Raw genomic sequence first — 12,390 nt, forward strand, 5'->3', positions numbered from 1 at the left:
CCGACTCGTCTCACAAATAAGGATTCGTGAGACGGTCTCACCAAGTGTGACCCTTTCATTTTTAATTCTATATTTATTAGGTGATAATTTATTTTTAGTTTTTTTATTAGAATATTTTTGGTTCTAGTATTATTATGACATGATCATTTTTAGTCTTCCGTCAATAAAATCGTTGAAATGTCGTTAAATACAAATACATTTTGATTTTTTTTTATACAAAGTATGTTGAGCTGCTATATTATTTATATTTATTTTTTTTAAATGTCCATAATTGAATACGGAGATGTCCATGTATTTAACGATATTTAAAGTGTTTTGTTGATAAAGGATAAAAAATAGTCATGACGCAATAATAGTATAACAAAAAGTGGATGTTCTGATAAATAAGAACTTAAAGTGGACTGTCACCTATAAATCTAGGATCAAAAATAGAATTAACTCTTTTTACTTTTATTTCTCTCGCTGAGTGATACATTTAATTAACATGGGGTGTGAATTATTAAGCTCGATAAATAAAAGATAGTAAGGGAAATTATGAATAGTAATGACAAGGTAGAAATGTATTGAGAAGACAACAAAGGGTGAGTCACAAAGCCAATTATATTATTACTTTGGCAATGCTCTTACATAAGTAGTTAAGACAAGATAGAACATGATCTCCCCAATGAGATAAAATTATAACTTTTATATTAGAAGAAACCTGTAACCATCCCCTAAAGAGGATGGAACGATTACAGCCGCCCTTAACCGCGATCAGGCACCCGTGGGAGGTTGGTTGAGGCCATGCCCAGGGGCTCGCCCGAGACCTCGCCAAGGAGGTCGAGCTTAGGCACGACTTGCCTCGATCGCCTCTTGAGCATTTCACTTCGCTTTTCCTTCATGCACTTGTTTTGATTCACGCCTCCATCTCGTAAGTATAGCTTTACTACCATAGGTTTGGCCCCACCTTGACCTGGGTCCTCCACAGTTGAGTCCAAAGTTTGACTTCGTGGTGGTTAAACTCGAGTCCCCAACGCCTTGCGTGGTCAAGCTCGGTCTTGACATATCATGGTTTGGCTTCCTCTCGAGTTTTGCTAGAGCACCTTCACACTCTTTAGAACATAGACACACTCGATTTGGAGGTCGAGGAGGATGTGGTTGACCCTGCGATGGTCAAACCCAACCGAACCTCCCGCATCCTTGGGCAAGCTCTTGCTAGACGAGAGCGGGGAGCGAGCCAAAGTCGATCACACTCCTGTCTGAATTAGGCCGAACGCACACTTAACACCCCTTGCTGAGCCCCTGCTCCGGGGGTACGTTGCTTCGTGGTCCCAAACCTAGGGCTTAGGCTTTACTTGGAGGTCGAACCTCTCTCCATAGACTCTATATGTGATTTTTTTTTGGATTAATATACTAGTCTTTTGGTCAAGGATTCACCTTAATTAAGCAAAAAATTCTTCCATTGGGTGACAAATGAGGTCAGGCCTCGCGCCCCCTTTAGGGTGACAACCTTTTCGGCCTGGGTCATTTCACCCTAGGTCCATAAGCTATCCAGTCAGACCAGTAGGCAAGGACGGGCCTCGTGACCTTAGGGTGGTAGCCTTCCGATCTGGGTCATTTGACCTTGGGCCATTAGGCTTTTCTGTCGGGGCAATAGGTGATGAGTTGCATCGGGACCCCAAAACGACATAAGATGTTTTTGTAGACGAACTGTTTGTACGTGCGCTCGTGATGCTTATCAAAGGTTCAGCCTCCACCCATTTGGTGAAGTAGTCAACTGCTACTATCAAATACTTCATCTTGCCCGACCCCATAGGTAGGGCTCCTACTATGTCCACCCTCCACTTAGAAAATAGGATCACCAAGCTGATGGGGGTATAGTTAGTGGCAGGTCGGGCCGAGCCGGCATGGAATTGTTGGCACATCTTTCAGCTCCTTGCATAATCAGCACACTCCTTAGCCATGTTAGGCCAAAAGTAACCCTGTAGGATAACTCTCTGAGCCATGGTGTAGGCTCCACGGTGGGCCGAGCAGGTCCCCTTGTGTACCTCTACAATGACTGATCTCGCTCTCTTGGGATATAGACATCGCATCAGGGTGCCATTACAAGACCTCTTATAGAATGCATCATCGAGGAGCAGGAAGGTTTTCCTTACCTGCTTGGCCTTTGCCTTGTTAAGGGGCAAGCCGCCAATAATAGGTTATTTTGTTAGGTAGTGAGCGAGGGCATCCCCATTGTACTACTGTTAGGGAATGCCAAGGTCAGGGCTGGCGCGCACGGACGCGACCATATAGTTAATTACTTTGTCTTGTACTGGGCGAGGTTGGACTTGGCAAATTCTACTAAGGAGAACATATGTCGATATATAGGGTCAAGCCCCCCATTTGCCTTTGAAAAATAAAATAGCTTAGGGCTTCCGGGGTGGGGTTGCCAAGTTCACATTTTCTAGAATGAACTATGTTCTTACAAATTCTCAATAACTATAAAATCAACCATTCTTTTGTTTTTACAAAAATCTTCAATCATTGATGAACTATGACTTAGATCGATTCTCACATATCACAAGAGATTCATGTTCTCATTTGATCATGTATGTGTGTGTGTGTTTTATCAATCATAATATTTGTATTATAAAAGAAAATAATTAAGTTTGAATTTAAACAATTTATAAATAAAAATTTGAATGCAAACATGTTAGGTGTCATGAGTAGGCTCTAACAATAAAAATGAAAAATCTTTAAGTCCATATTTAAAATAGACTTTTTTTTTTTTGAAAACAAAACAGACTTAATTAAAGAGAAAAGTATTGGCCATATAGCAAATATGCATTATATCATTTTATAGGTCTGCGTCAAAATAAAAACAAGGGTCATTTATATATGAAGTTAAGGGTGTGTTTGGTAACCCGGAAAATGATTTCCGGAAATCATTTTCCGAGCTTTTGGTGTTTGGCAACGTTCGGAAAATGTGGTCAACGGAAAACATTTTCCGTTGACCATGGAAAATGAGCCCATTTTTCCAGAAAATGACTTCCGGACAAAAAATCCGGAAGTCATTTTCCGGAAATGGAAAATGGCTTCGTGCGACCTTTTTTTTGTAAAAAAAAATAAAAATTATTTCTAATAAATATTATTAGTTTATATATTTTTATATTTTAAATAAAATAATAAAAATATAATTATACATTTCTACTCATTTTCCGGAAAATGAACCAAACACACAGACAGTTTTCAAGAGTACATCCAAACACCGAAAATGAACTCATTTTCCGGAAAATGACTCATTTTCCAGAAAACATTTTCCAGAAGTCATTTTCCTGCTTTCCAAACACACCCTAAATGATTGTATAGATTAATTGCAAGTAATTAAACGATAATTTTGAATTTTTGTATATATATAATTTTTTTATTACAAAAAAACATGTTAGATTAGCCTTGAAGTAGTGCCCATTCAAACTTTGGGCCCTATATGAAGTTTAATTATAAATTAATTCAGCATTCACTGATATGTATCTATTAATTGAGATAAGTATATTACATGGTTGTAATTGTTAAGTGAATTTAAAAACAATAAACAATTTTGAAGTCATGAATTCAAATCTTTGCATTTTTTTTTAACTTCATCAAAAAAAAAAAAACCAAGCTATGGGGCCCTCCCAACATTGGGCCCAAGGTGGGTGCCCATCTCGCACACCCTCAAGGCCGGCCATGCTTATTACAATGTAGTATTTGAGTCCAAGGATTCAAAGCCATGACCTCCCATTTGGGAGAACACTTAATGCATTTAGACCATAAAGTCATTTACTACAAACGTGTTATTTAGTTTTGAAAAAAATGGTCAAATAGGCTCTTAAACTTTATACCAAAAGTCAATTAAGCACCTAAATTTTTAAAAAGTTCAATTAAACCCACATGTCAAATTGAGGCAATGAAGTCCAAGAACCGGTAAATGACCTGTAATAACATGTCATTTAAGTTCATGCGGAATAATCCAGCGACCGAAGGAGACCTGAGGTCGCCTTCTAGGAGAAGGCAACCAGAAACGTCGCCTTCTTCGGCGACAACACAGTTGTCGCCAGATTCTTCCGCCTAAATTTAAATGACCTGTTATTACATGTCATTTACCGGTTCTTGGGTTTCATTGCCTCAATTTGACATGTTAAAGGGTTTAATTGAACTTTTTAAAAAATTAGATGCGTAATTAATTTTTGGTGTAAAGTTAGGAGCCTATTTGATATTTTTCCTTTAGTTTTCAATAAAGTTCAAAGCGGGTAAAATTGCAAAATGATAATAATTTTATTAGAAATTAAACTAAAATATTTTTCTTTTTGATACATCAAATTGTAATTAATTTAGAGACGAAAGTACAGTTGAATCCATGGGTGAGCAATGCCACCACCCTTATTCCTTTTCCAGGGCACACGCGTAAACTGAAGAAGCTAGTAGCACGGTCATGAGAAGGGACAGGGCGGTCTATTTATCACCGAAAAATTTCATTTTAATTATAAATTTATTCAAATCTCTCTTGGGTCTCTCTTTCTTTCTCTTTCTCTCTCTCTCTACGCTGTGCTTGCTGGAAGGCTCTATCTATCTCGCGGATACTGTCACGCCACAATTAGTCTCCCAAATTACACCCACAACACAAGACCTCTTTCTCCCTCAATTACCCGCCAAAAGGTATAATTTTTAACTCTCCCAATTCCCCATTCCCATTTTTTTCAAATTTTTTCTCCCAAAATATCACCGCTCTCTCCTCGCTCTCTCCCCCATATCCCCTTCTCTCACCTGCTTTCCTAGGGTTTCGCCTCTCCATGGCTTCACGTCTCTCTCTTCTGTGCAGGTTTTGTGTTAGGAGCCACCGCTTTCGCTCTGAACGGCGTCGTTTGCGCGCACGGATCGGCTAGGGTTTTTTTCCGGGATGGAATCGGCGGTTGAGGTGAGATCCGGGGAGAAACGGCCGCCGGATGATGGGGAGCTTGAGGGGCAGCCGGCTGGGAAGAAGGTGAAGGGATTGGTGGATGGGAATGTGAAGAAAGTGGCGGAGATGGTGCTTGTGTTGGCGGCGATGGGGAAGATGAGGGGCGGGAGGAGCCCTACTGATGCGGAGAAGGAGATGATGGCGGAGGCTAGGGATAAATTGGCTGAGGTGTGCCAAATGTTTGCTCCCAAGGATGTGTTTCCCAGGGACGCGTTTGGAGGTGTAATTGAGGACCTTGGACTCAATAAGCTCAAGGAGCAGAGGTTAGGGTTTCGTCCCCCTAAGACGTCTATTGCTGAGAAGATGTTGCTTTCCAAAAGAAAGGTTTGGCTTTTTCTTGGACTGGAGAACATTATTTTGTTAATTGCGTGTTTTCTTTGTACAATACATTTGTGTTTTGAAACCAATAGCTAAGGAGGAGGTTTTTGACATGCAATATGATATGGATAGTAATTAGCTCATGTCAGCTCAGCTCAATTAAGTGAAATCTTCAATCTACACTCACCCTTTAAAGTTTCATACTAGTATATCTGTATATGGATCACTACTGTGATAACTATTTGACTTCTTGAATGCATGTCAAGATGCATCTCTAATGTTACAGGTTACATTTAGTGGTGTCCAACTTATTTAAGTAAAAAGTATAACAAGATTATCATATACCTTAGAGGCGCAAATAAGTAAAATGGAAAACTAACCTTAGAGTTAGCTTAATGTTTTTTTCCCTGATTGTAATGTTTGAATTTTTAAGGACTCATTACTGGGGTGTGTATTCTATAAAACTAAATGCTAATTGAATTCTGGTACCATTCAATTATGTTGCATTATTTTCTTCTTGCTTCTCACCTGGCACTAAAAAACTCTACTTATCCAATTGTGGCTTATGCACCCCGAATAATAGTTCACACTTTACTTTTTCCTTCTGATTTCAGATGGAAAAACCGGAGGACTTTACCCTACAGTCTGCTCCCTATTCATCCCAACGGTTGCAATCAAATTCAGGTACAACAGTTGAGAATCGTGCTCCTCCACATGGTGTTCGAATGTTTCAAGCTGATAAACCAGGCCAAGCACCAATTTCCTCTGGAAATTTTCAGTCAGCTTCAACTTTGGGTCATGGATCTACTGCAAACTCTGCATCTTTACCTTATCAATTACCTACAAGTGAGATCAGACCAGTTACTCACGCTGGGTTAACCACAGGTAATCTTGGTAAAGACAATTCTCCAGTGGCATTGCCGCGTGTTGAAAGACCACATTTCAGACCTGATGGGAGGTCAAATGGTGCTTCTCATATTCAAGGTAACATATGTTTGCAAGTTTTAGAGTACATTATGGTTATTAGTTGTTTGAATTGTGCAGAAGATAAGTTTAGGATAGAGATAGAAGTTGAATTGTCTAGATATTACAAGTAGGTTTGTTCTCTTTCTGGTCACTTAATTAAGAAGTACCATAAAATGTGTTGGGGTGGGGCTGAGGATGCAGTGTGATAAGTAAATCCATCCCAATATTATTGTTTCATTAATGAATATGCATGAGATAATATTCTCATTCCAAGTTTTATTTTTAATATATTCACAACTCACAGTGTTCCGCTTTTGCCGCACTTGGGAAGGCCACATATCTGTGACCTTCTTGTACATTCTGTTTCTGACTGCAATTTTCTGTTGGTGTTAACTATCAATTTATTACAGCTTCATCTGGGGATCACTCGACCCTGAGGCCACCTAATTGGTCGATGACACCACCATCACATTCAGCAGCCAAGGTGGGGCCTGAAAATGGGGTGCCAGCACATTCAACTACCAAAGTTGAGGGAGGTCCTGAATATAAGTCAGGGATGGCCCACCAAGTAACAACATCTAGACCTTTTATCAATCAGACTTCTTCTGGAAACTTCACGACCTTACACCAGCAAGGGATAACCTTTGTCTCAGCTCCTCCTCCAAGTAACACTCATGCTGAAGTTGGTAAGATTGTTCAGAGGTTCTTACAGCCCCAGCTTCCTGATCGACCTGTATGGACTCCGCCATCTAGAGATTATATGAGTAAGGCACTGACTTGTCAAATGTGCAAGTTTACAGTAACTGAGGTGGAAAATGTTCTTGTCTGTGATGCTTGTGAAAAGGGGTATCACTTGAAATGTCTCCAAATAAATAATCAGAAGGGTGTTCCTAGGGGAGAATGGCATTGTGGAAAGTGCTTGTCACTAACAAATGGTAAACCATTACCCCCTAAATATGGTCGTGTCATGAGAAACATCAATGCAACAAAAGTCTCTTCAACTGCACCAATGGTTCAGCCATCTCTTGACAAAAAAGTCTCTCAGAAAGTGATAGTGAATGGGAATGTTGCATTACAAAATCCTCCAACTGTCGGTATAGCAAATAGAGTTAACCCTGCATCTTTTCCAAAGGTTGAAAATTCCAAAGACATGCTAGGGAATGACACAATGTCAAGTAATAAAAGTACTGATAGTAAAGTTTCTTCTGAATCCTGTCCAAACAGTTTGATGAAAGCTTCTGGTGATAGTAGTGTTTCTCCTGTTGGCTCATCAGTTGATAAACCTTGCCAAGGGGAAGCAGTTGAATTGAAACAGCAGCCTCCTGCTAAAACTGAGTCAACGCGCAATTCATCTGATCATTCACATCCTTCTGTGGACTGCCCAAGTATAGATCATATACGGCTATCAAATAGTATAGAGATTTCATCTAAGCAGTCTCCTGGAAATAACCTTGAGGTTGTTGATTTGAAGGAATCTTGTGATAGAGCTACCAGTTCCAATGATGTTGCTAAAAAAGGAGAGCAAGGGGCTGGAGAAGTAAATACTGCTAATGACTCTACAGCCTATAATGGGAACACAAAGTGCAGTAGTTCTTCATCAGATCGGTTACATATCGTTGGTTGGGTTGGCAGCAAACATTCAGTTGGAGATGAGAAAATTTTTTATAATGCATGCCGCATTAATGGCTATGTCTATAATCTTGAAGACTATGCTCTTATTCGTTTTGGAAATGACAGATTGATTCCTTCGAAGCTTCAGGTGAGTGACCGGTTAGGCATTTTGAGTACCACAGCCAATTAATTTTGGACAAGCAATACTCTAATTCTGTTTGAAAAACTTATCATTTACTTGTTTCTATTTGTAGACATTCATTGTATGTCATGAACCGTGCTTAAATTATGTCTGGAGCATCATTGATTCCAGACTACTTAACTACATGTAATTGTTTTTCCTCAAGCCCTAGCAATCTGTTTGGGTAGAGCCAAAATAAAATTTCAGGATTTCTAGCACTCAATCTTTGTGATGCATTTCCCATTTTGCATTTTTTTTTTTGCTTATGTATGAAGAAAGAAATGTGTGTGTGTGTGTGTGCGTTTTTTTTTTTTCCTGTGTAGTGCCCCGAGTATTTGCTAGCTGCATCTTGCTCTAAACTGATGTAATATTTTTAATACCTTGACAAGCCAGTCCTTTTATATCTGCAGACTATGTGGGAAGATACCAAAACTGGAATGAAATGGGTTACTGTTAATCGGTGTTACTTTGCCAGAGACTTGCCAGCATCTGTTGGCCGCCCATGTAGTCTGGAGAGCAGTGAGGTATGCCACTGATTCTAACCCTTTCCGTAAGTAACGCAAATGTCATGTTTGCTGGCGTGATTTGTGTGAATGAGATCAACAAAGGTTGTTCTGTTTGCTATAAGTCTATAACCAATTTTACTTTGAATTCCACATGGAAGACGAGTTTCACTCTATATTTCTAGTTGAGAAGAAAGTCAAGAAACAATCCAAACATATCTCTTAAAATGGTATTTTAAAAATTGTATACAAGTGGAAGTCATAAATAAATTTTATTACCTTTACGATTGCGTTTAGACTATGCAACGTCGTTGTTGTAAAACTCGGCCTAGGCGGCCGCTTAGGTGCTAGTTGCCCCTAGGCCAAGTCGATTATGGACTTAATTGGAAATTTACTCCTGGCTAGTTGGATAAAGGCTTACTTGGACATTTTTTTTATTTTATTTTTTTTATTTAGGGTTTCGCTCAAAACGACGACGTTTTGAGCGGAACAACCCTATATTGGGGAAGTAGCCAAAAAGCAAAGAGCAGACATCCAAAAATCAATTAAGAGAAACTGAAAAACCCTTTTAGTTTGCAATGGTTGTTGTAGTTCCACCGAGTCTTCAACTGTGTTAAACTTGCAATGACAAATGATCCATTGCCCACTCTGTTCGCAATTTCCGTCCGCCATTGCTTCAGAGTTTTGACTTGTCGCTTGCCTTCGTTGCTCACCATCGTTGGATTGAGCAGTGTGATGCTTTCCCTTTTGGCTTTCTCTTTTGACTTCTTCAACAAACTGAGAGTCTGAGATTAGCAATGGCTTTTGCTTATTTTTTGCTTTGGACAGTTGACCTTTGGTTTTCTAACATGCTTCTGGGATATAGGGAAAATGGCATTTTTGCTTCCTGAATTATTCCACTTTTGGAAATTTGGTCCCAATCTATTAGTTTAAACAAATTTTGTCTCTTAATTGTCTATAATGTTGCACTTTTAGTCATTGGTGTTATATAATTGTGTCAAAATTCATTAACATATGAGATTATTTTTGTCATTTAGAATCACTATCCATTAACGATGGTGTTCACAAGGAGAGAATGAGACTTTAAACATTGATATTGATTTTAAATTACAAAAATAATTTTCATAAAAAAGAGATTGCTACATGGTTTGGTAATTATAGAACTCTAGGGATTGAAAGTGCAACATTGTGGAGGATTGAAGGACTAAATTTGTTTAAATTAACTAATAGGGACCAAATTTTCAAAAGTGAAATAATTCAAATGTAGGAAAAAACATGGTGGTATTTTCATAATTGTGATGGTGCATTTGAAAACACTTGATAGTGCATCTGTGGATAATTGACAGTGCACTCATGTGTGTGCACTATTAAGTTATTTGTGGATGCGCTATCAAGAGTTTCCAAATGCACCATTGTAATTATGGAAATATCACTTCATTTTTTTTTCTCATTTTTTCCTTAATTTCCAGCCCTTGATCATCCTAGATGGACGTATGATATTAGTCCATAAGTTCTCACGGGGCTACTAGTTTCATTTGAACTTGATCATCCTAGATGGAAGTATAGACATATATACATATAGTACCTATGTACCTACGTGGCTCCTAGGTTCTAATGGGCACCTTTTACAACGTTGTGCAACTTATATTATTTTGAACATTAATAAAAATTCAGATTTAATTTTTGAATTACAAGATGCATCATTAACTTTTTTAAAAGATTTGACCAGCAATCAATTATTCAATGGGCAAAGCAATAATAAAAACTGTTACTCCGTAATATATTTCCATTCATTTCTTAGATGTGATATATCTGATTTTTTAAAAAAAAATTATTTGGATGTCACATTTTGAAATACTATTTTAATAAGGAAATAAAAGTGGGAGGTCACCACCCTAGTTTTTATTGTGCTTGAGAGTTACTCAATGGAAATGGATGTTACTGGAGGTTTGTTAAATCAGTAAATGACATTCCAAATTACTCAACCTCTTTTCACTTCGGCTTTAGTTGTGCATCTATTGTCAGCTTTGCTTGACACGTTAGTATTATATATGTTTCCCAGTTGGGTATTTGCGCTTCAGGTAGATTAGGCTGGGGAAAATTATTTCAGAGTTTGAGACCTTCATCTTGTTACATGTTTATTTTGGAGGCCTCAATGCTGTTCCCTGGTGATCAATTTTGATTCTTGAACTGTCTGAAAAGTTTTATCAGATTTGACAAATATGGTTTGGGTTTGAATGCTTTTTTGTCTTGTTGCCATTGGTAGTTGGTATCTGTTGCAAAATTTGTCTATAAGAATAAATTGACAGTTTATGCTTAATGTGTATTGCCTGTAGGTCTATTTGTCTAATTTTGGGAGTGCTGTAATGGCTGGCCTTATTGAAGGTCCATGTGAAGTTCTCCCTCCAAGCAAGTTCACTGAAGAAAGAGAAAGGAGAACTCGTGCAGTAACAGAGAAAAATGATTTACGGCCACTTTACCTATGCAAGTATGTCCTACTGTGTCTTTTGTGCATTGCTTTTGTTGCTGAGTTTCACATATAAAGGAAGTGCATGATAAAAGAAAAGGACAGGTGATAAACAGGCTAAAAAAGAGGGGTTGAATTCACTAGCACCTGCACTGTAATGTGGATGGGGCCCACAGCAGTGTCATTTGGCATGATTAAGCCCCCTCATTTTCAGCTTCAATATCAGTTTCCAAAGTAAAATTGGTGTTTGCCTTTTCCTTTACCACTGTATGATTCTAGGCTTATACAAAACTTCCCTTAAGCAGATTTCTTGGATGTATGCAGCTAAGAATATACAATTGAGTTAATGATGTTTAATAGTTGAGACACTTTTCAAATATTAGGTACTGTTACATTGATATTGAGATATGAAGCACCAGTATCATAATGTTACCTTAAATAGGATATACTTTGTGCTCAAGAGTTTTATTAGATGGAAGCTAAGTCCAAATCTAAAGACGAGGATGGAAGCTAGGTCCAACTTTAAAAGCTGATTCAACTTTTTTCATGCCATTGTTAATTGCCTTTTTAGCATCTAATGAGTTCTGTCAATTTACACTTCTTCCCCCTGTTCAACTGTTACCTGCAGATGGATTTTTGATGAAGCTAAAGGCCTATTCCGTGATGTTTCTTGTTAATGGCCGGTGAAATGTATTTTTGTGACTGCCGTCTGTATCAGGTACACCAATTTTGGTAGTTTTATTGTATTCTTGACTTGTTTTAATAAAAATGGAAATGGAAAAAAGTAGATGGCTTGTGTTTGGTGACGGTAACTATGAGCTTTTATTTGCGATGAACAGAAGGGAGCAGGGCTGGGCAGGTTGTTGTGGCAGTGAGAGTTTGATGTACAATATGTAGCAGTAGTTGTAATCTGTGACCCTTCTTAATTAGATTCTATAGGGAAGTGCACATTTTCTCCTTGAAAGGCTTTGTTAGATTGGTGGAATGTAAAAAAAAGTGTAGACTTGTTTTTAGATGTCATATCTGACTATCTCAAAGTTTTTTATGTTAAGATGATTTTATTATTCTTTTGGTGGACAGAAAATAAAATATTTCTTCTTATTCTTTCATGTCTAAATGTATTGCCGTATATGTTACTTTCTATTTACAGATGGGTTAATAATTGAAAATGGCAAGTTATTTAAGGATAAGTATGAGAGTTATGAAGTGTGAATATGTCATTGAGCTACAAGCTACTTGGAAGTGGGTTGACAGACTAACATGTTTAGCCCGTCCACCAACCCCTGGTTAGGTTGTGAAAAATATGACCTGCTAAAAAATGGGGTTGGACCAATTCGTATTTAGGCTAAAAAATGGGTTAAATATGACCTGCTAAAAAATGGGGTTG

The 12,390-nt window shown here is 38.2% G+C and overlaps 1 protein-coding gene across 2 annotated transcripts; it reads left to right on the forward strand.

The window, feature by feature from the left end:
* Window positions 1–4,507: 4,507 nt before the first annotated feature.
* On the forward strand, window positions 4,508–12,112 carry LOC116022310. Of its 2 annotated transcripts, XM_031262955.1 has the most exons (8): window positions 4,508–4,656; window positions 4,820–5,281; window positions 5,890–6,259; window positions 6,652–8,000; window positions 8,444–8,557; window positions 10,873–11,024; window positions 11,632–11,721; window positions 11,843–12,112. In XM_031262955.1, exons 2-7 carry the CDS (start codon window positions 4,898–4,900, stop codon window positions 11,678–11,680), a joined length of 2,418 nt encoding a protein of 805 aa, XP_031118815.1. In that variant the 5' UTR covers window positions 4,508–4,656; window positions 4,820–4,897; the 3' UTR covers window positions 11,681–11,721; window positions 11,843–12,112. The 2 variants fall into 2 exon arrangements, with proteins under 2 accessions (XP_031118815.1, XP_031118816.1); XM_031262956.1 differs by lacking the exon at window positions 4,508–4,656 and having other exon boundaries at window positions 4,675–5,281.
* The last annotated feature ends 278 nt before the right edge of the window (window positions 12,113–12,390 follow it).

The sequence above is a fragment of the Ipomoea triloba genome, chromosome 6 (genome assembly GCF_003576645.1).
Source record: "Ipomoea triloba cultivar NCNSP0323 chromosome 6, ASM357664v1".
NCBI classification, from domain to species: domain Eukaryota; kingdom Viridiplantae; phylum Streptophyta; class Magnoliopsida; order Solanales; family Convolvulaceae; genus Ipomoea; species Ipomoea triloba.

Excerpts from the sequence above, each read along its gene's own strand:
- LOC116022310 (XM_031262955.1), top strand. The coding sequence starts at position 4,898 with ATGGAATCGGCGGTTGAGGTGAGATCCGGGGAGAAACGGCCGCCGGAT. Across the intron at positions 5,282-5,889 it reads TGTTGCTTTCCAAAAGAAAG|ATGGAAAAACCGGAGGACTT; the intron begins GTTTGGCTTTTT and ends TTCTGATTTCAG. Across the intron at positions 11,025-11,631 it reads CGGCCACTTTACCTATGCAA|ATGGATTTTTGATGAAGCTA; the intron begins GTATGTCCTACT and ends TGTTACCTGCAG.